Here is a 24618-nt window from a genome sequence, read left to right on the forward strand (position 1 = left end):
AATCTGAGACTTCCATGAAGTAGGTATATTTCCCGAAATAATTATGGAATTAATTATATTTAAAAAGTAAATTAATGTCGCATCGCTAGCATTTTGAAAAAAGGAATACGGTATACCGTCTTCTCCCGGTGCAGAGTCTTTAATACAAGCTAGAACACCTTTAAGTTCTACAAGAGTAAAAGGAGACTCAAGTTCGGATAATTCGTCAGAGACGGATAGAGAAATATTGTAAAGGCATTCCGGCACATAACTAGGAGCAAGGCGATCTAAAAATTTATTTGCTAAAGTTAAATCGAGTGCAGAACGTGATGTATGATCACTAAAGGCAGATCTGAATCTTTTAATATTATTCCAAACGACTGATGAATTAACTTCTGGACAGATAGAAGAACAAAATCTTCTCCAACCTTCCAATTTCTTTTTTTTCAGTAGTTTTCGAGTAGAACGTGAAACTGCGGTGTAAATTTCAAAATTTTCTGATGTCATGTAATTATTATAATTTTTTTCAGCCTCTTTACGATTTTTAATTGCTTCCGTACAATCTTTGTCCCACCAAGGTGGGGAGGGAATTTTCCCTGAAGCACTATTTTTAACAGGAAATAATAAATCAGCAACCTCCTTCATATTAATTATCAAGTCATTACAACATTGATGTTCATTTCCATGATAAACAATAGGTAACTCCGATATTTTATTATCTAAATATTGTTTGTAAATATTCCAGTCTACATTTGATAAATTATATTTAAGTCGAGGACCACTCTTTCGACTTGAGGGAATGGAAATTGGAAAAGAAAGAATGAGGGGAAAGTGATCGCTTCCGAAGGTAGAGGAATGAGGATACCACGACAGTGTAGAAGCTAAATCAGAAGAACATATTGAAATATCAGGAGCACTAAACCCTTCATTCGGTGCAGTTCTACGTGTCGGTACATCTGAGTTAATAATACATAAGTTGTAAGTGTCAATTATCGTCAGGAGTTTTCCACCATAAAAATTAGAAGTAGAACTGCCCCACGATTGGTGCTGAGCATTAAAATCGCCCATTACGAGAAAAGGTTTAGGTAAAATTGAAAATAATTGTTCTAGTTGTGAATATATTTGGCATGTAGGATCAGGAATATATAAAGTAACAAAACAGATACCATTTATAATTATAGCAGCTGCATTAATGCCGCTATATACAGGAAGCGAAAAAGAAGAAAAAAGAAGGGAGTTTTTGACCAATATGGCAACACCGCCATATCCGTCAGCTCTATCATCACGGAGACTTGTAAAGCCTGAAATCCTAAAAGGATATCCTGGCTTTAACCAAGTCTCTTGTAGAGCTATTATAAAAGGATTATATTTATTAATCAAATAAAATAAGTCTGATTTCTTATTTGTTATGCTACGACAGTTCCACTGAATTATTTGGACTTTGTAATCCATTGTGAGAAGTTAATAATTGAGAAAATACATTGTACATGGCATCGTTGGACGGTGGTAAAGTTGTTTGTATCATTTTTGATTGCGATAACACTTTAATAAGCATGAGAATAATATCAATGATGGATTGATTATTGTCAATATTATTTGATGATAATGCACAACCATTAGAGGGAGCAGGAATATTATATTCCTTAACTATGGCTTCATGGGCAGAACGATCATATCCTTGTTGTATTTTTTGAGGAGAGCGTGGTTTAAGTGTAACTGTTTTTTTATATGATGATTGTATATGTGGTAATGATGATTTCTCTTTAAGGAAAGAAGATTGAAAATGAGATTTATTGGAAGGAGATGATGATGTTAATACATCTGAATATAGTTTAGAAGTTGGAGGATGAAATTTTGATGCTTCAGCATAAGAAACACAACTATGGGCCATTGTTTCTTTAATGGCTTTCTGACGTGCATATTCAGGACATTTTTTACTAATTGCTGAATGAGAACCATTACACAAGATACAAGAAACATTTTCCTCATCTACTTCACATTTATCACCTGTATGATTTTGCCTGCATTTATAACACCGAGGATTTGAACGACACTGCATCTTGACATGTCCGAACCTACAGCAGTTATAGCATTGGATAGTAGGGTAAATGTACAAATCTACAGTTAATGATGTGTAAAACATAAATACTCTTTTTGGCAATATTTGTCCATCAAAAGTGATAACAATGGTTTCAGTATTAATAAAACTTGGTTGTCCTTCATTAATTGTCTTTTTCTTTATTCTTCTGGTTTTTAGAATTTTCCCACAACCTATCGGTACTGATATATTTTGGATTACTTCCTCTTCTGTCCAATCTTTAGGAATACCCCTCACAATTCCCATACGGGTTACATGGAAAGAAGGTATAAATGCCTTAAAATTATGTGTCTCTAAGTTACTACTATTTAAAAATGCATTTGCATTTTCAAAATTTGAGAAAGAAAGCGATAAACGGTTTCTTCCTATTCTTTTGAGGCTACCATTCACTATATTATTTATCTTATTAGTGTGTAAAAAGCGACCAAATGCAATAGGATGTAATGTAGTGTTATCATTAGGATGTGTTTCATTTTTTTGTACATGAACGACATAAGGTGCTATATCCTCGGCATTGTACAAAGTTCTGCTTAAAGTACTGGGTGGAGAAGCAGGTTTAACAGACTCGGTATTGTTTACAACTGGTATTGATACTTGAGTTTGATTCTCATCTTCAATACATTGACAATCACTATCTTTAATTTTAGATTCAAGACCCTTGGTGTGCCTCCTTCGTTTTTTATTGCAATGTTTGCAAATGCGACGTTCACCACGTACTCGCTTACGTTTAGAACTTGCAACGCTAGAACCATCTGTGTCCATACTAGATTCACCCAATATATCAAAACTATTATTGAATGGAATAGTTATATTTGCAGACACCTGGGGGTTGTCCCCCCAGGGTCTATAGGTGGATCCATAATGTTAATATAGGTAATTTACTTACCAATATTTACAGCAACAAACACTATTACTACAAAATATACAATTAAATATACAATCTAATACACAATATATAAAAAAGACTAATCCTTATATAATTAAATATAAAATTAATTTAAAGAAGATCAAAAAACACTCTCGCTTTTTTAAACGTTTCCCGCGCTTTTTTCTGGAGTTTGGTTCCCGCTTAGAAAAATTTTAAAATTTAAGAAACACAAAATTTTTTTTTTCAAAATGGATGATAATGGAATGGTAACACCACCAGTGCTATCGGTATACACCAGCGGGGCACCAGTGAAGGATGATAGATGAGGATGTCATAGGTAGGTCACTTAGCCCATCGTGACGAATTCAACAAGAATTGTTCACGATGGTTTCCAGGGGGAATCACGTGAAGGTCGACCTAATAAGGCATAATGCTAGCAATGGAATTGTCAAATTCTATTGCTAACAATCCCTTTCCCTCCAGAGACACAACATTAAGATTCAAATTTTATTAATAATAGAAATTTAAACATTTAAGTAATAATAGAAAAACAGTAAAAAAAAAAATTTGCGTCTATAATAACATGTCCCATACGGCTATCAAGTTAATTTCTGTAGTGATTGATAAAACTGTCATAGTACCTCAAAACAAAATATATGTGGTTTTTCCAGGTTTTAATAAATTTAAAGCAAGAAGCTATTTAAAAAATCTGTATTTATACATAAAATATTAAATATCTATAAAATAAAATATTCTCTATAGCAAATACCTGTAAAAAATAATTTCTGCACAAATATGTATTTGGATGTCGAAATATTGCATGCAGTATGCATCGTAATAAGCAGCTAGGAATATGAAGAAACCTTTTGTTTTCTTTTTTAACAATCTTATAAAAAACCTTGACAAATAGCTTCACCCTATCCAGATTTGCTATAGTTATACACAGTTGAATATTTTAATCCAACATTTGAAAGTTTACCTCCAATGTAACTTCTTCTTTACCTTCTGCTTGTTTTAAATCTATCACTTCATTATTTATAGTTAGATTTTGTATGCTTGGTATTGTTATTCCAGGTACTGCTGGTAATGGTGCTTTAATGTTTGATTTTCGAAGCAGAAGCAGTTTATCAGAATACAATTTTGGACTAGGAATTTCATTAGAGATAAGTAATGGCCATAGGAATAATATATTAAACCGTTCCATTAATATATTCATTTGTTTGTTTAATTCTGCATTTTTTCTAGCTAATTCTTTAACATTATTCTTACACTGTATTTTTTTTGTAAAATTAGAAATTAAAATTCTACAACCAATTATTGTAGCATAGTGTGGTGGAAGTACAGATTCTACATTATGGAAAGTAGTATTTCCCCATATATCAGGTGGATCCCCAATTGTTATGGTCTTTATTTTATTTTTTTTTGAGTATGATTTTATTTTAATTTCATTCACTTCTTCTCGTTTATCCACCAAAGCTGAATATTTATCAAAATAAATACTATTAGTGAATTTATTTTTGTTTAGATTAGCTTTTAATAACATAAGCAAATAATGTAAGTTTGTCACATTTAAATTTTTTACAGAACCTTCCGATTCACCTTGTACTACAACATCATCAGTGGTGCTATTTGATTCCTCTTCATTTATAGATTCAGTAGCTAGGGCAGCTATTATAGCATCTTCTATTTCCTGTTCTGATGATTCTTCTGTGATTCTATTTGATTTTTTTGTATTAACTTCAATTTGTATACGATTTTTCAGTTTTTCAATGGCTTTATTTAAATTTTGAGAAACACGACCATGAGTTAGACGCCGTGCTCCTCGGCGTGGTGCTAATGCAATATCAGTATTGGGATTTTGTCTCATCCACTTCTTTAATGTAATATATCTGGCTCTTAAATTTCCTCTATCCTTGCCAGGAAAATGTGAACTAATACTAGAATAATTGATACTAGAATCTTGATTAGCCATCAGCTGAATTAATTTTTTATCTTCTGCTACTGTCCATACTATTGATATGCTCTTTTTATTTAATAAGTGGTACCGATTACGTAATTGTATTACTGATCTACTAGGAAGATATTTCTTTATTCTTTTAAAGTTAGGACCAAAATTATCAACACAAGTAAGAATTACAGTGTCTTCTTCAGGTAAAAACCTACCTTTTCTTTGTTCAATAAGTCTGAAATATTTGTTATAAACCTGTATTTTAGTACGGTTCTCCATTGCAGCTGCTACTTTGCCCCAAGGTATATATTCATCTTCTTTATAATATTCAATAAGCCTTTTAAGATATTCTTCTTCTTCTTTAGTCCATTTCTGTCCTGTAAAGTTATTATTCATATTGGTACGAAAGTATACGAAACACTGATAACCTGTTCGATTTGATTTTAATTCCTGTGCAATTTTATCCCAATCTTGTAAAGAATGATCATATGCAATTGTCTGTAGATTTGTATGTTCTGTTTTGGTCCAACTATTTTTATTTATTGATGGATGCAGAAATAATTTCCATAAAGATCTATATTCTTGTGCTGTATGCCTATGGTTCAGTTTGTTAGCAATAGTTTCCCAATCATATTCTTGGTCTATTGGTAAAGCTATATCTTTTAACGGTAACTTATTAACAACATTCAACTTTGCATTCAATGATTGTAAAGTTTTATCTGATTGTATTTTTTTAAATTTAATCTCTCTTCGTACTTGGGCTATTTGAGAATTTAATTCAAATGTTCTTATAGTCTGTGACATTTTTAGTATTATACCCAAGAATTCACTCTTATCTTTAACAGTCCACCCTGGTACAGAAACTACAGAATAAAAATCAAACATCTCCGCTTCTTGCATGAGAATTGTGTCTTCATTACTTGGTGCCGGATAATTGTCTTTATCTTTAAAATAAGGTCTACCACAATTAATGTAATGGAAAGATTCTACTCTTTCCTGTTTTCCAGCATTAGTATCTATTTCTAATAATTCCAATTTACATTCCTGTAATCGAGCATGTAGCATTCTCTCTAGTCTTTGCAATTTTTCATCTGTATATTTGTTTAATGCTAAAGCCATTTCTATTTTGGAGTACTTCTGACCTTTTAAGCTAGAGATAGGAAAACTACTAAGAGTATTAGAGCACTGCGAAGTGGTATCATTACTAACTGGTACATCGTCAGCTTCTAGAACGGCGGTAAGTTGTTTCAATTCTTTTAATTGTATTTCTGTTTCTTCGTCACTATCTATATCCATGTCGATAAAATACCTTTAAATACAAAGAACACTAAATTATAATCTACATTAGAAATAATGAGTTACTAAATCAAAATAGTTATAGATAAAATAGAACGTATTAAACAAAAAGTAGAATTTATTCAACGAAATATGTTTGTCGAGTAATAATTTAACTAAGTAGGTACTTGTTTATTTTTAATGAATTTAGAAATATATATATGTATATCAGTCATATACTTACTTATATTATTTAGTATGTATTGAGTGAAGAATAAAATAATACCTAATAATAAATTTAAAAATTTAAGAAATTTCCAACTCAAAAACACAAATCGGAACACCGACTACTACACAAACACAGATTAGAGAACAGATTCGATACACTATGTCTAGACAGGTAATGAAAGAGTAGATTACCTTGCCAAAACCATAAACAATTTGGGTGGTCAGGCTAAAACATTTTTTAACCGTGACAAGATTTAATATTAAAAGTTGCAAATATAAATAATAAAAGCTAGGAAAATGAATGGAAATAAAAAAAAAAATAGCCCGGTACGCAGGAATAAGTCAAAAATCAAGAATGAAGAAGTCAAAAATCTTTGGTTTACAAGCAAATCATTTTAAATTCAAAGATTTTATACTCAGGTGGCATTCTAAATTTAATGTCGATCCAAACCGCAAAAATATCATTGACTCACCAGTTTCTTTTATCTGCTCTAAAAATGAGAAACAAACATTACATTATATATCTTTTGATTCTCCGGCTTTGCCTGTTTTAAATATCTTACTGCAGCTATTGTAGAAGTCTAAAAGAAAATATTCTGTCATTTATTCTACATTTTATGGATTATGGCTGTTAGGCAATCTTGTCTTCTTAAAATATGGAATTACAAACTTTTTACTGAAGATCAGGCTGTAAGTTCCTTTGGCTTTCCAGTGTAGATAAAGTAATAATTTTGGTAATAATGTTTTAGACCTAAGAGTAAGGAATTACATAGAAGGAATGATAAAATAAATGCTATAAATCATATGGTTACATCCTTTCTTCTTATGTAAATGTAATTAGTAAAAAGAAGACGAAAGATACACCATTATTGCTATTTTTCTCAGTTTATAGCAGATGTAAAAAATGTTTGATATGTCAATTTTAGTCAATGACAAATTATACATAACTAAATTATTTATTTCACAAAGTTTATGTAGAAAGTATACAAACATGTATCTGAATTTGGTAAGGTTATACGGCTGTACAACATTTTCTGTACACTAGCTTTCTATAATATGACAATTTTATTATATTTATTTTTTATATTTAATACTTTATTGTACACATTAGTTATAGAAATATGACAGAGGTAAACAAAAGTACAAAGGCGAGCTTAACTCTGATAGAGTTTTCTTCCAGCAAACCCAAAGTGGAAAGGAGCATCAATGTCAGCGGATACAGCAGTGAACAATTTTTAAATAGTCAAAATTAAATTAATTAGATTATATTTTATAGTACAAATAAATTTTATTACTTCTTCTATGTAATTCCTTGTTTTTAATTTTAGACGTAGTCTCTCTTATCTGTGATGACATGTCTGACATTATCAGTCTTTCAAATCTGTGGTCTGAATGTCTCAAAATATTTTGAATTTTATTTACTTAGGTAAGTACTTTTTAATTTTTTATTTAAAATTTTCAATTGTTTTCTAGTTTCCTTATTTTTTATAAATTAGACATTCAATCCATTTTTATATTAAAATGTTAAAAAAGTTTTCATTTTATTACTTAGATATCTACTTAGTGATTTCATTATGAGCGCTCCCGGAATAATAAGAAAACTTAGTCAAGAAGTAGTAAATCGCATAGCAGCGGGCGAAATAATTCAGAGACCTTCTAATGCTCTAAAAGAATTAATTGAAAATAGGTGAGTTAAGCTCTATCTACAAATTTATTTTTAAGTGTAACAACTTCACTGATTTTGTTAAATTTTTAATAAATAATTTCTTGCAGTTTGGACGCAAAAGCTACCAATATTATTATCACTGTTAAAGCTGGAGGTTTGAAATACTTGCAAGTAAGTTGCAATAAAAAATTTTATGTAAATGTTTCTCCATAAATCATATTAAATATAAATAATATAAAGAGCAAGGTTTTTCAAAACCAAATACAATAGTGACCTACCGGTGCTATAAGCTGCTGGAGTACCAGTGTGTAATGTTAAATGGGAGTGAAATCAGATTAGTTGGCTCATTATGGCAAATTAATTAGTGTGTAATGTTAAATGGGAATGAAATCAGATTAGTTGGCTCATTATGGCAAATTAATTAGAAATTAACTATGACAGTTTCCAAGGCGAACTATACAATTATTTCCATGCAGCATGCTTATCACAGCAAATTTTCCATAATGTACTAATTGACCTGGCTTCATCCTTAACCGATGTCCTTCTATTAAATATCATTAGTATTAGCGGATTATACCATTCCATCTTGTTCTAAAAAATATACAAATGGTGACTTTTAATAAGCCTAAAAACAATAATTAATATTAAAAATTTACATATTTATATTTAGTATTAAAATACTAAATATATTTAAAAATATAAGAACCCGAATTTATAACAGAACATATGTTTCCACAAGCTAATCATATAACAATATAAGGCATTTTAATGCCTTAGTACAGCAAATCTGTGGGTTCTTTTAACTGTAAAAGAAAAATTATACACATAAATAAAATCTCTAATAGTGTGTTCTAGTATAAGAGTGTTCTTCTCACTTATAAAACAAAATTTTATATTCAACTAAGTTTAAAAAATCTCTAGCATTAGTACAAACATTTGTAAATATGTAATAAGTTAATCACAGTAACTGTACTTACGGACCCAAATTTTTTATATGTAAATTTGATCTTGTTAAATTCAAATTATATTTGAATAAAAGCTGCAACAGATTTTTATAGTTAAGTTAATATTGCATTCTAAAATGGGCCTTACAACATTTGTCACTATTGCTCATTTTTAATAAAAAATATTTCTGTTTTTTTTTATTCTCCATTATAGATTCAAGACAATGGTACTGGAATAAGAAGTGAAGACCTTGAGATTGTATGTGAGAGGTTCACAACATCAAAGCTTTGCAGCTATGATGACCTGAAGGAAATCAACACATATGGATTTCGAGGAGAAGCTCTTGCTAGTATCAGCCATATAGCACATCTCACAATACTCACCAAGACTGCATCTGGGAAATGTGCTTATAAGTATGTTAATTTTTTTATTGTCTATAATTTTGATATGATTTTTGGTTTGGTAATTGCAAATCCCAATAAAGCTTCTGCTAAACTTAATATTGTATGGACAGGAAAATTTTGGAAATAGTGATCACCTTGTAGACTTCACACATTATGTTGGATTCTGGCCCAGTAGTTTCTATTCTAGTTTTTTTCAACTCCTTGTTATAGTATTGCTTTCCATAGCTTATTGTATTTTATCAAATCAAATGCTTTGTTATAATTGATAAAATATAGGAAGAAGTGTTTTTCATACTTATTAAATTTTCCATAATTTGTTTGATTATGAAGATATTATCTATAGTTGAGTAATTTCTATGGAATCCTGCTTGTTATCTTGATTGGTTTTCTTCTAGGGTTTTCGTTACACATTACAATATAATTTTCGAAAACTATTTGCAGATTCCAGGCATGAGACTAATTCAGGAATAAGTCTTGGTATATAGTTATTTATTTCATTATGATCATAAATAAGACATATATGATATGATATAATAACCACTGATTTGGTATCATTTCTTTGTCCAAAATTTAATTAAAGAGATTGATGATCTTAAAGATTTATTTTTCTTTGTTGTGAAGGTTATGTGTTCAACTTCTCTGTTTAAAATGTAGGGTATTGTATAGTCATTCATACAGCCATCATCAATATTAACTCTTTATTACTAATTGTTGCTGGAGATTTATATTGGGTTGTGGTAAAGCATCTTTGTCCAGGAATCTGATATAATTTTCTCACATATTTACTTTGAAAAATTTGATCCAGAGCTTCATATGAAAATGGCAAGTTGAAAGGACCTATAAAAGCCTGTGCTGGCAATAATGGTACCCAAATTACAGTAGAAGACTTATTCTACAATGTAATTGCCCGTAAGAAAGCCCTACGGAGTCCTTCAGAGGAGTATGCTTATATATTAGAAGTTGTTGGAGGATATGCAATACACAATAGTCATGTGGGTTTTACTTTGAAGAAATTTGGTGAGAATACTGATTTGAAGACCGCTATAAAATCAAATGTACTTGAAAATGTTAGAGTAGTAAGTATTTGATATAAATATATAAATATGAAAATAAATTTTTACTATAAGTCTGTAAATGAACAACATTACGTATGTGTATATTACAATTTGTACTTTGGCACTCTTAACATTCCTTATGTATTGCTACTTCTGAGGACTCATATATTATGCCTCATACAATAAAAATTGTAATGTGTATGTTGACTTTTGGATTTTGATATAATACACTGAATGTTAATTAAAAAAAAAAGATATGGAAAATTCACATTTTGAAATGTGATTTAGATTAAAACAGATTCACCAATTGTCAAAATATCGCTATATTATATATCCGTAAAAAATATACTGAAAATATAAATTGTCTGAAAAAAATAGATAAAGAATGTTATATTTGCTTCACAGATACATGGAAATTCTATAGCTCGTGAATTGATGGAAATTCAGCTGAACGACGCAACCCTGAAGTTGTTGCTACATGGTTTCATAACAAATGTTAATTATTCGCATAAAAAGGGCACTATGTTACTGTTTATAAACCATCGCTTAGTAGAATCTCAATGTAATTTTTTTTAATATATTCAATTTATATTGTAAGTTTGTTGTCAACCCTTATGATATGGATATTTGGAGTTGGTACATTATAGTTTAATGCTGTGTTGTTCTGGTATAGAATGGTAGGTGGGGCCTATTCTATTCCTTTCCCGTGGGTGTTGTAAGAAGTAACTAAGGGAACTTAATGGTCGAGGGATGGACAGCATCGCCTCTCTTTAAACATGGTATAAAGCGTAACTGTGGTTGCCAACCTGACTGTTAAGCGTGGCAACTACTGGCAAAACCACCCAATGACAAATACTAGGAGGAAATGGTCTCTTAGTCTTTTGGATCGGGAATGTTCCTTATAGTAGATATTTGGGGAGGCCTATGTTCAGCAGTGGTCAGTTAACAGCCAATATGATGATAACAATAGATTGTTTACTACGGCTTATCCTTCAAACTAAAGGCAGCATCCAAAGCTGCTTTTGCTTGGTAGCAGAAGTACTCGCATGCGTCTACACTAAATGTAAACAGCAAAAATTACATTAATTCCGTAACATTTATAAGATAATTTAAAGAAAATAGTATCTCGAAATTCAGCGCGCAATTTCGTTAAACTATAAAATTAAAATATTAGGTTAAAAAATAAGTTTAGACAAATGGCACATAATCGACCTTATAGTCCTTAAAATTAACGAATTTTATAGATAGGCAAATTCAGGTAATTACAGATCGTTCTTTTTTATATATTATATATTCGTATTTCTAAAATTGACTACATTAAAATAGAGGTTTTAATACATTATTATAAGTGTTCATAATGTAATCATATTTGAAATATAATTAACAATGTATATTTATTTCAGCTATTCGGAAAGCCGTTGACTCTGTTTATTCTACTTATTTGCCCAAAAACGCCCACGCATTTGTTTATCTCAGCCTTGAATTAGGTAAAGTACTTTATTACTCTACGTTAATTTTATTTAAAACCTGATTGATGTCCTTCTTAATGTTTTCACACATCTCTATTCTGAGCTTGATTAAAATATATCTACTGCAAAGTATTATAGACATACACAGCATCATAAACACCTCTTCAGTGTCTGATCTAGAGTTATACAAATATTTATTTACCTGGGGTAAATAAATATTTGTCGGTAGCCGCTCTTTATAATGAATGAGCATGTTGACTCGTTGTGAAGTCATTTTACCCACTTGATCACATCCTTAGACATTATCTTTCAGCCTCACGTATAACCTAAGCAGAAAAAGATCTAATTCCATCCAATTTTAGTTTTAATTTCTATTTAGCCCAATGCCAGGACCTAACAACGGCCTAAAAACATGATCTTATTCTTTTATTTTTTATTTCGAAATTGCAGATCCAAGAAATATAGATGTGAATGTACATCCAACAAAACACGAGGTACAGTTTCTATATGAAGAACAGATTATTGAAAAGATTAAGTCCTGCATTGAAAGTAAATTATTAAGTTGCAATTCTACTAGAGTTATGTACACACAGGTACAAATTATAAAAAAAATCTTTTTTATTTGATACCTTTCATAGACTTTATAGAGTAAATCCAGTAAGCAAGTAAATGTAATTAGCATTTGTATCTCGGTCTAAATAAATTTTTCAAAATCTTTTTAAATTGCTTTGTCAAGAAACATAGTTGAAAGAAGTTTTTTGCTTTTGGCGACTCAACATGTATCCTATGTAAATAAAGACTAGAATTTATAATAATAAAAACAATATTCTTTATATTTATTTCAATGCCGTATTACAGGCTCGTCTACCGGGCGCAACTGCAGTTGAAGAGATTGTAAAAAAAACAACGGATGGTGCAAAAGTATACGCAAATAATATGGTGCGAGTTGACGCGGATGTACAAAAAATTGAAAAGTTCTTTCCTGTCATATCTAAACCATCCGAAGATATTACATCTGGAAAAGATAACATAAATATTGATGATGCTTCAGTAAATAGAAAGACTGAAACGGATCAACACAACGAGATTGAGAATGATCAAGAAATTGTCAAAGACAATATTCCTAATCTAGTTGTTGATGATGCAGATGTTTTAGCAAATTCACTAATAGATGAACCTGATGAACCAAATAAAATGCCAGAGAAATGGAAATCTCATATTGCAGCTGATCAAACAAATCTATCGTACATAGATCCAAAAGAATCATTCAAGACTAGGACATTTCAATATGAGAGAATAGAAACTAGATTGACTAGCATTAAAGAGTTAAGATTACAGATAGAAAATAAGTGTAATAGTAATTTAAGAGAAGTCCTGGCAAATTTAATATTCATAGCGTGCGTAGATTGTCATAAGTCCTTAATACAACACTCTACTAAGTTGTATCTCTGTAATACCACAAAATTAACGTGAGTGTATAATTTAATAGTTTTTAAATTTAAACTCTTTATGTATGGTGACAACAATATAAAATTTTTGTAACACTACTATTTTCTCCCAGTAACTACAAAGCAACTGTAGTCGACTTTAACGGCATTTCTTACAGCTTCAAGAGTCGATTCTAAAGTTCTGAAAATAGTCAATTCTAAATTTTAAATTTTGGAAACAATTTTAGAAATAGAGTCACACAATTAAAGGTGGGGTAAGACCGATTCTAATTTCCATTACATCTAGGAAATTTAAGAATTAGATTGTTAGATTTAGAAAATAAAATTTGTCTTATAGGCTCTTTCTTACTTTGTTTTAGTGAGGAGTTATTTTATGAAACGATACTGTATGATTTCCAGAATTTTGGTTTTATAAAACTATCAAATCCTTTACCATTAGAAGAATTGTTTATCCTTGGTCTCAATTCACAAGAAGCCGAATGGAATTCTGAATTAGGTATGATAAAAAAATATTATACTTTACGATCCGTTAAAATTATGTTAATTTCATCTATATCTTCATGTTGTCCCTTAATTTTTAGCATACGTTAATTATGCCTGTTTTTAGGGAAAGTGTTTGGGGTAGTACACTTCCTAATTTGTCTCAGAAATCTTGGTTTCAAAACCTTTGATATCTTCTTTAGATAGGGAAGTAACTTTCACAATTATATGACAACATTATTGGTAATTTATATATTGTGAGATACCATACAACTATGTTATTCTGTTTTATTTTTAGGAGACATGCACGAGATGGCACAGCAAATGACTAAGTTATTAATAAGTAAAAGTGCCATGTTAATGGAGTATTTTTCTTTAGAGATAAACGCGGACGGTGAATTGTTATCATTGCCGTTGTTACTGGGTACGTTTATACCTACATCGCATGCATGTATAGATTGTTTGTAAGGTGTAATTTAAGTAACATTTTTTTCATATTATTCATGAGCTAATGCGCCATAATGGAAAATACTAATAAAATAAACGCCGCCAATTAAGACAGTGATAGACCAAATCCGTTAGAGGGCCGGTGCGACCAAAGCCAAAACAAGTCCCCCAACTTAAAAGTTGATGTTATTTTACAAGTTTTTGACATTTGTATGTATAAATGTTTATTTAGTTAAATCTTGAAAGTGATACTCATATAAACATACATAGAATATGGATATAGTTAAGGAAAATGGAGACGTTTGAAGGCCTCCTAGACCCAGAGCAGACCACCCCTTCCATCTCCCTGTTTTTTTTTAATGAATGATAATGGAATGGTAACCCTGCTTGCGCTAACGGTATACGCTGGCGGGGTATCAGTGACATCCCTCATATGAGAAAGAAAAAGCAAGTCAGTTAGGCCAGAAATTCAGCACGATGGTTTCCAAGGGGAACCACGTGGAGGTCGACCTGATAGGATATACGAGTACTGCTAGTAATGGGACCGGACTATTGGTCTCATTACTAACAATTTCTTTCCCTCTCCATCACCCTGTTAGCCTGCTACTGCATTAACACCAGAGTAGTCACATACCTGCTGTGTCCTTCAAAGCACTTTGCCACTCTTGATTTAGGATGAAAATTATTCAGAAAAACAAAGTCCGTATAATAATTTCATGGTTTTATTTGTCAGACTACTATAGAAAAGATGAAATTTTCCGTTGAATATGTTTATGGCGTTGGCAAAATATACCACTCAAATAGCTTGATAAATTATAATAGAGTGGATCATATATAAATAACAGAATCTGCTATTCCACTATATAAGACAGTTTGTAATAAATATAGCAGTCACAAACTAAAGATTTAATATAGTCTGGTTTATGTCCACTTGTTTTGCTTATATCTATTTTTTTTTTAGATGGTCACACTCCCTTCATGGGCGCATTACCAACTTACCTCGTACGTCTTGTCACTGAAGTCAACTGGAATTCGGAGAAAGAGTGCTTCGATAGCTTCAGCCGTGAAACGGCTGTATTCTATTCGCAACCTAATCCAGATCCTAATGCAGAAGTGGCCAAATCTGAATATTGGAAACAGGAACATGTTATTTTTCCTGCCATTAGACGGAACTTCTTACCGCCCACCTCCTTTGTAAGCAATGGCGCAATATTACAAATTGCCAGTTTGAACGATTTATATAAAGTGTTTGAACGATGTTGAATGTTATTATTGTTTACAAAAAATAAATAAAAATTGAAATATTTATTATTTAATTTTATAACTTTCTCGTCCATTTTACCACATACCACAAATTTCACACAACTGAAAAATCTCAAACATGTAACAACAAAATTTTTTGCAATGCCTACGTTTACAATATAATTATTACAAAAATAAAATTAGCGTAGCATTTATAGACTTTTATTAAAAAAAATACAACTTATTACTATGTGTCGACTACATAATTAGGATGTACCACTAGCAATGGGTCATCTTCAATTTCTTGCTCCGACGATTTCTGGGTCGCCTTGAGCCCGGTTGTTGACAAAGGTATAATTACTTGGTCCTGCAAGAGATAAAAAACAAATATAAACGAAAATATTGATAATACAAAATCTCGTTTTAGTAAAACTACTAATAACCTGACAGCCCCCCCCCCCTTCTCTTTATGAATATTATAATTTTATAACCATACTCCACCCCTCAAACTAAAACAAAAAAAAATGCGAGTAGGACAATTTCTCACACTAGTCGGTATAGGGTATAATAGTGTCAGGTGTCGGTAAATGATAAAGAAACTTACATGGTACATGAGGCGGTCAATTACTTTCTCAACAAGAGTTTTTCTCTCAAGTAGTTCATCTTCATTTTCAATCTGCCCCTGCGATACTAGCTGCTCCAGGTACCAACTCACTACTGCACTCTTACGCATACCAGAACTCTCCTCACCTAATTTAAAAAATATAATATTATTACGTAACAAATATTAAAATATACAGAAATTTATCTACAGAGTAACTAATTAATTGGTTAATGAATACAAATTTGGTTATGGGTGACATAATTTAGAAACAAGCTAAAATTTTAAAATAGCAAACAATTTAGACTTATTCTTGCATCATATTATAAAGATTTCTATATTGAAATATAGTGTAATATACTGAACAAACTAAACATATGTATATTTTTTTGCCAAATGAGCTCTTCTCGTTTTGGAAGAGATCACTTTTAACAATTAGGCCACTCTTTGTTTTCTCAGTGTAATAATTTCTTGTAATTGTTTGTATTTATAATAAGTTAACTAATTTAATCTTTTGAACTAAACAATAAAGAGTCTATCTATTATCAGGGTTTACCTCTGGTTTCCGCTTCAGCTTCTTCCTTCCTCATGAACACCACAAGCATATCACTAAGAGCTTTGTAATCTTCAAACGATAGTGTAAGCTTCTTTTTGGGTGCTGAATCTCCATTGACATGGCCATCTGTAATGTATGTTCATAAATATAAGGTATGCATTTACATAGGAAATATCGAATCTAATTTTAGGCGAACTTATAACAAACTACTAAATAATTTTGATGTTTTAGTTTATGTATCAAACCATCGTATTTGATTCAAACAGTGGTGTCAAAAAGAAAATATTAATGATACATAACACAATCATATAATGAAATTAATTTACTTGTATTTCCAGTGCCATTAGGTATGTCTTCATCAACATCCATGGTTGGCTCAAACTGTGGATCATCTTCATCCAAATGTATATCTGGTTGTTCAACTCTAATAATAGATTTGTTTAATAATCTGAAATATAAATATTTTAGCATTTAAATATTTCAAAGATAATATCATTAAGTATTTTATTATGATTTTATTTTTGTATTCATGACCATCATGACCTCCAGTAATGGCAATATGGACTCCATTTTTTATAAGATGAAAACCCAATTGTATATGAACTATCGATACGCGCTGGCAAGTTAACAATGAAGTAAGGTCAGTTGACTCATCATCATCAATGGAACTGCTAGACCCCATTACTAACGCTCATCTATTTCCATGGACTGTTGTTACTGTACTGTAAGTGTAGATACCTGTACGCCTCGTGCACGTGTTGCGGTGCGACGTGTCCACTGCAATGCATCTTGGCCATGGCCTCTGCTAGCCGCACCATGGACTCCAGCTGGCGTACAGTGATGCGCCAGGCGCCGCCGCCCGCGCTCCCCGCACCGCTGCTGTCACGTGACCGTAACGCCGAATAGTATTCCACCAGCAACTGCCCCGCCTCCTATACCGTGCAACAATTGTTTGTTATTCACCTTGTATGATGAAGTCGAAGAAAGCTTTTATTTTTACAATGTTTTATAAGTATAGGTGCTAGATATTTAAGTAGATACATCAGGTTTGCTTCTTCACCCAAATTTAAAAGGAAATGGTTCTCAATCCAACTGTATTTTTTTTTTTATTTACAATGACTTGACCACGTGAATTTCTTACCTCAGTAATTATGGGCTTGAATGATCTCGCGAATGCAATATACCTCAAGAGATCTTCCCTAGAGTACACACAATCATATGTCTCTTCCTTATTACAGTGTAGATCCACAATCTTACGTGCTATAGCATAGTCCACCATTTCACTGCTCTCATCTATTAATATGAAAAATAAATCAAATCGCGACATTATGGGTGCACTCAGAGCGACGTTTTGCTGCAGCGATTTAGCTCGGTCGTATCGACCGCCAATAGGGTTGGCAGCAGCCAGAATTGATGTGCGAGCATTAAGTGTCGCGCGAACTCCAGCCTAGAATATAAGTTATATTGTTATGTGGATGTAAAAATAAGCAGCAACATAGTTACTAGTATCTTTCAGCATCATGAAGTTAAAAGATTATAAAGCACAAGGGACAGTGCAGTATAGCGACGCCGTATGAAAAATTTAGTATATTATAAAAAGACTACAAAAACTTTCAACATAGAAGATGGATTGTCTAATGCAAGAAAGAGAAGTTGAATGGTTCAAAATTTTTATTATCTCTGTGTGTGATAGGTAAATTAACAGTACAATTTTTATAATTAATTAATGTCTTTGAACATGACAGCGCATTATCGTGTATTTATCATCTTACTAATATATGTCATAAGAAATAAGTGTTTGCGAACGCAAACGCAAACACTTATTTCAACTGGAAGAATATAACAACATTGTTACCTTGGCTATAGATATAGTCTGCTGCTCCATGGCTTCGTGTATGGCGACCTGATCTGCGGGGTCCATCTTGTCGAACTCATCTATACAGCAAACACCATTATCGGCTAACATCAACGCGCCAGCTTCTATTACGAAATCGAATGATTCCTCATCCTGAAATTCAATAGTATTATTAAAGTGATATCTTTTATTAAAAATAATAAATTATTAATTTTCCTTACATACATAATGGTAAACATATTAGTTTTTTAATTTTTCTCTATTTTAATTAATGAATCATGGTTAGTTTAATTTTGTCCTATGAAATAATTATTTTATAGCTACAAAATAATTATTTCGTAGGGCAAAATTAATGATTAAAATTGATGTACAGGCATACATCAACATTTCGTCATAGTCGTAGAATACAGACGGATATGTATATTTAATATTTGTCAGATCCGTCAGTATTCTACAACTATGACAATTTATATTTGATAATATTGGTGAAGTCATGAACCCACCTATTGTTTTGACTTGCATTGTTAATTGTAAAGAACAAGCCCTTCTTCAGCAGTGGCTGAAGATATAGATTATAATTTTATATTCTGCAATTCACCAGAGACAGACTTTGTACAAAAGAAGTTTGTTTAAGCACCACTGTCCCATTTGTGTTTCTACCATGAAGCAGTTAGTAATGTTTGCATGATTGTGTTTTGGTTTAAAGAGTGAGATATTGCAGTGAATTTACAGTGTACAGAGGAATAACACCTGAGTCCTCAGGAATGGCAACACATGGAAGGATTTTGGTTAAACCAGTATACTCTATTATTTCTATGGTACTGCTCATGTCTATAGGCGACCGTTACAACTTTCCATCAGTTGGGCTGTTAGCTTATTTGCCATTCTAAGTTGCATAAAAAAAAAAAAAACAAATAAAATGTTCTAGATTTCTAGACAAGATTTCTTTTCCTTTAATATACTTATGAATATTTATGTTTATACATATATAAATAAGCTCGCCTGTTGTATATCTTTATTTTATATATATGTTGTAATTTTTTGTGTACATCAAAGAATAAATAAATAAATATAATAATTTATTTATTCATTCTGATTTGATACATATAGCACGATTCAAGTATACACATAGATCTCACACAATGAACATTAATGGTTACCTTGACGACGGCTGCAGTAAGACCGGCAGCCGAAGACGCCTTCCCGCTGGTGTAGACAGCTCTCGGCGTGATCTCACTCACTTGCTTTAATACCTGTGACTTTGCTGTACTTGGGTCACCTACTATACATACATTGATATCGCCTCGAAGTGTGGTCCCTTAAAAAATATTATCTCTTGTGCATTTCCATTGTTACAATACATACATACACATCTGTCACGCCTGTTCCCTATTAAGGTAGGCAGAAACAACAATGTTACAATATTTAAATTAAATAAAAAAAAAATGTTTCTGTTATTCCATTCAAGGATACAGATATTTTTCTTTTCCTTTATAATGTTATTGTATAAAAACAATTCTTGATTTTAGATAGTTTAACATTTAGATTTTTGTTCTTTAATATGTAAAGTATAATTTTTCAACTAATTTTTTTAAGAGATATGAGTTTTGTATAATTTTTTTTTTCTGATTCTTTAATAAAATTAAAATACCTTCCATAGTTGTTTTAGCAACACCTCCAAAAAGCATAAGCAATATTCCTCTCTTGACTTCATTGTTACCATGTATGCTTGGAAACAAGCTCGCAATTAAATTATTGTACAAATTGCGATCTCTTGACATTTCATATACCTAAAAAATATATTAAATTACGTTTTATGCAACATATATATATATATATATATATATATATATATATATATATATATATATATATATATATATATATATATATATAAGGTATATGTATATATATATATATATATATATATATATGTTATTATAATAAAATCTCAAGGTTTTTTTACTATGATTATTGTTTAAAAATACATTTTCACATTGTTTATAAATATATCATACATGAAAAAAAACAGATTATAAGAATGAAAATTTTAAAAACTATTTTCATAATTTGTTAAATATTCTCTGATTACCTTATCCCATTCCTTATCAGTCATCTGTTTCCTCATATCCTCAGTAGTGAGGTCATCAGTCGCCAGCTCTGCAGTGCCAAATCTGCGCGATATTGCCTGCACACTGCATGCGAGGAAAGCTGTCCTATAAAGAGCATCAAATTATATAAATAAGATTTAATTCATAATTATATAATTTTGATATTTCTGTGTGGCATATATTTTTATGAATCTCCAAGATTGTCACAAAAAACGAAGTGTTGTTAAAGAATTGATCAATTTGATGTACTTCAGAACAGAAAATGTAAAGAACAACCTTCACATAACATTCTTGGACAACAGTTTATCATGCGACAATTCTATAAATATAAATTATTATTAATGCCTTTGATGAGTTAATCTGATCCTTCAAATGGCTTTTCAATATACACTTAATATATAATATACACTAAACATTGATAATCTTAACTAAATTATAAATCTGAGAGTTTGTTTTATCTTTTAATGCCATAACAGGTAGTATAAAGAATAGAAGCTATTTTTTAACTGACTTCAAAAAGGAAATTCTTAATTCAGATAGTTTTTATTATCTCTTAACTCCATCAGTTGTAAACCGAATTAGATTTTTTATTTGAAAGGATATACTTACAAAAAGTATCCCACAGAAATTTTATTAAAATCAGTTCAATAGTTTAGTTTTTAAATCAAAATAACTGTTATTACCACAATGAGGTTGATTTTGTTTTGTGGGACAGAATCTTTAATTATTATCCTGATGAATCATTAACTGTAGATACATATAACCCAGTTATGTGAAAGAGGTCATAAATAGAAATCAATATTTGTTATTACTAATATTTATAAGTTAATTACTTATAGTGCAACTCTCTGACTCCCAAAGCTTTTAGGCCCTTAATACCCTCCATCTGCCCCTCATTGGCCTGTCGTGTCCTAGTAGTAAGCTCAGCTTTGGCTCCAGGAAGAGAAAGAGACCCAACATCTGGGACCACAATTAAGGTTCCAGTGAAGTCATAACGGTCACCAGCCTAAATAAAAAAAAATATTGTAACATTTATATTTCATATAATGTAATATAGGTAATTATGTAGTTCAGTAATAATGTTTATGGATATTTTTTTAAATATTACTAGAAAATATACAAAATTTTACTGGCTTATAAAATATAAAAATAAGTTTATCAAAAACATAAAACAATAGTTTTAAAAATAAAAAATAATATTATAGTTTTAATAATCAATTACAATACTTCCTGTGTGTGCTATGTATAGAAAGAAAGACAGTTTTATTCAAATAAACTTATTTTTGAAAAGTATACATTTATATGTGCATATATATGTATTTTATATTTTGTTATAATAAGTAGTTATTAAATAATATGTATTTGATATTTTTCTACAATATAAGTTTTTTATGCATGTAAAAATTATTAATTCATTCATGTGGCACCTACCCACTTGTCCTTTCTTCAAAAGTTGTAAGAGATTGCCCTAGTAATAAGACCATCTTTTGTACCTTTATATATATTTTAATCTGTACTTTATGTACTTTACTTGAATTCTTCTAATTGCTATTGAATATTTTTATGTTTTTTGATGCAATAAAGAGTTAAATAAATAAATATGAGAATATCACATTTCCCTCACCTGGACAGATTCAACAGCCTCAGCTCTCAATATAACCTCAAGTGAGCGAGGGATACAACCTCTCGGCAGTTCTGCCTGAGTTTCCTGAATGCGTATCTTTTGGAAATCCACAAATACAGATTTATCTGCATCCAGCATGAAACGGCGCCGATTGGCGCATACAGGATTACGGCAAATAGTCGGAATTGTGTACTGAGGAATTAAATGTAATAAGATTATAATATTAATATTGAATATAATTTTTATTACAAAATTTTACTATAACTTTCTTCATATCAAGTATATACATATAGCTTATAAAAAAGATTTTGTTTCCAATCCTCAAACTTGCCCCAGAAATGTGATGGTAAGTGATAAATATTCTCATTAGATAATAACATCTTGAATCACTCAAAGTATCAATATACAAAGACTATCCTAGCTAAGTTTCTACAGCAATATAACATGCACATACCTTAAATTGTTGCTCAACATTTTTGATGATTGTTTGACAATCCAAACAAACAAATGTGCCTAAGACCAGTTCGGGGTGTACTGGGTGGGTTCTAACTATTTGTCCTGATATTCTGATTAGTGTGCCAATTTTAGCAGTTGTCAACTCTCTCACTTTATGTCTAGTAGGTACATCAACAAATGATACATAACATTCTTTATCCTGCAAGTCTTTTTTCATGCCACTGTCTGCCTGACTCAGGACATAGTTAAAAATAGCTTGATTTAAGAATGGATATATGCGGTAGTATTCCTCAATAATAGTGGTTGCTAGGTTTTGATTGTATTTTTCTACATCATCAAAACTGACTTCCAGTGTACTTAATTCAGGCTTCAATAATTCTTTTGCATGCTTCTCATATTTTATTTCATTGTCTTCTTTGAATCTGAATACGCAAACACAAAACTTTATATTAGGGACTTTGTCAAGTAAAATACTAATATGAAATAAAATACGATTATTATTATTAAAAGTAAATAATGGAATGTATGTATGTAATATAGTTACAACTTACTCTTCAAGAAAGTCTTGAAAAAGTTTTTGACATCGTACACCAACTTCGTCTCTAACTTGACTTTGTGTCGCAAAAGTATCGGCGACATCCATTTTACAGTATATTTGTTTTGCTTACAATTACTTACAATATATCTATTTCTATAATAATCAAATAACAGAATATATGATTGTTCAATTAGAGAAAAAATAAATGAATACTTTTCACATAGAGGTTAGCACATTAGTTTTAAAACAAGTATAAAATTGATACACATTGAAAGTGACTGACAGTTTTGGCATTTTGGCGGGAAAGTTCTTTTTTTTTATTATTTATGTAAAGGGCTAGTGATGGCCATTAAGCCACAAACAAACAGAAAACGAGACAGAACATTAACTGAATACAATAAGGATTTGATATTAATGATAGTTATAGTTTAAAGTTGTTATGAGAAATAAACGAAACTAAATAATTATAGATCAAAGGGTCAGGATATATTACTTTTTCAATAGTGACAATAACTATATAGCCACTATTGAAAAAGTATCCAGTGCTAAGTTATTTGCTAGCAGGATAATTAGCAAATTATTATAGCTATCCTTGAGCTATATTGCAGATATGTTATAGCGCAGCTACTACTAACCACTAACTTTTTGCCGTCAAGAAACTTCATCCGCCAATTATGGTAACTACTGCCGTAATCGGTTATCGATATAAAGTGCTAGTTGCTACAACTGACATTAAACTTCCAAACCGATAGTCTAAACGAACCGATTGCTTATTAGTTGGATTACTGCATTGGATCTAATTTAATAATCGCCGCGATAACAAGTTAAAACATTGTTTTTTTTTTATTTTTTTTTTTTCAAAAAAAGAACTTTTTGAAGTGATTATTTTGTTGTTGTTAGTATATCCATCAGTAAAAACCCTTAATTTCCTCAATAGCAATACCAAAATTAAACTTATTAACAAAAGTATCCGACATTTATAAATGTACGAATCTTTGAGTTGATCGATCCGATTATCGTTCATAAATGACTATTGCCAAAATTAAGGAATTGTTTTATTAATAAATATACCTAATATAATAAGTACAAAGTAGTTCGTTGTATAAAAAAACAAAAAACAAATAAAAAAAACAAACTCGAAATATTGGGTCATTTATACAAATAACTAGAAAGTACACCACTAAAAGCTGGCTAGTTAAGTAATTAAAATTTTTAATAGTTATTCAGTTCATAGGTAATTACTAAAAATAAGAAATTACATAGAAGAAATGTAAAATAAAAACTATAAATGTATATATAAATACGGATATATAAATGTAATATTT

General features: G+C 30.7%; 3 protein-coding genes across 6 annotated transcripts; 1 reads left to right on the forward strand and 2 right to left on the reverse strand.

Annotated features, from left to right (window-relative positions):
* Positions 1-3641: 3641 nt before the first annotated feature.
* LOC113514530 (snRNA-activating protein complex subunit 4) lies at positions 3642-6573 on the reverse strand. Its single transcript, XM_052896862.1, has 2 exons — positions 6413-6573; positions 3642-6202 (listed from the first exon to the last, which is right to left on the reverse strand). The coding sequence occupies exon 2, from the start codon at positions 6187-6189 to the stop codon at positions 3901-3903; it is 2289 nt and encodes a 762-aa protein (XP_052752822.1). The 5' UTR covers positions 6190-6202; positions 6413-6573; the 3' UTR covers positions 3642-3900.
* A 794-nt stretch (positions 6574-7367) lies between these two features.
* LOC113514204 (DNA mismatch repair protein Mlh1) lies at positions 7368-15614 on the forward strand. Of its 4 annotated transcripts, XM_052896863.1 has the most exons (13): positions 7372-7402; positions 7725-7822; positions 7949-8083; positions 8170-8233; positions 9221-9420; positions 10217-10487; positions 10872-11028; positions 11870-11953; positions 12386-12528; positions 12794-13404; positions 13743-13879; positions 14162-14287; positions 15272-15614. In XM_052896863.1, the coding sequence occupies exons 2-13, from the start codon at positions 7746-7748 to the stop codon at positions 15571-15573; spliced, it is 2307 nt and encodes a 768-aa protein (XP_052752823.1). In that variant the 5' UTR covers positions 7372-7402; positions 7725-7745; the 3' UTR covers positions 15574-15614. The 4 variants fall into 4 exon arrangements, with proteins under 4 accessions (XP_052752824.1, XP_031763992.2, XP_052752823.1 ...); XM_052896864.1 differs by lacking the exon at positions 14162-14287 and having other exon boundaries at positions 7368-7402; XM_031908132.2 differs by lacking the exons at positions 14162-14287; positions 15272-15614 and adding an exon at positions 13991-14134 and having other exon boundaries at positions 7369-7402.
* A 144-nt stretch (positions 15615-15758) lies between these two features.
* Positions 15759-23597, reverse strand: LOC113514226 (DNA replication licensing factor Mcm6). Its single transcript, XM_026898245.3, has 14 exons — positions 23307-23597; positions 22754-23177; positions 22300-22491; positions 21509-21681; positions 20657-20780; positions 20216-20354; positions 19725-19882; positions 18565-18717; positions 17851-18156; positions 17448-17641; positions 17036-17157; positions 16710-16835; positions 16157-16302; positions 15759-15919 (listed from the first exon to the last, which is right to left on the reverse strand). The coding sequence occupies exons 1-14, from the start codon at positions 23396-23398 to the stop codon at positions 15800-15802; spliced, it is 2469 nt and encodes an 822-aa protein (XP_026754046.1). The 5' UTR covers positions 23399-23597; the 3' UTR covers positions 15759-15799.
* Between the last annotated feature and the right edge of the window lie 1021 nt (positions 23598-24618).

This window comes from Galleria mellonella, unplaced genomic scaffold, assembly GCF_026898425.1.
Source record: "Galleria mellonella isolate WM207_F2 unplaced genomic scaffold, CSIRO_AGI_GalMel_v1 utg35, whole genome shotgun sequence".
NCBI classification, from domain to species: Eukaryota; Metazoa; Arthropoda; class Insecta; order Lepidoptera; family Pyralidae; genus Galleria; species Galleria mellonella.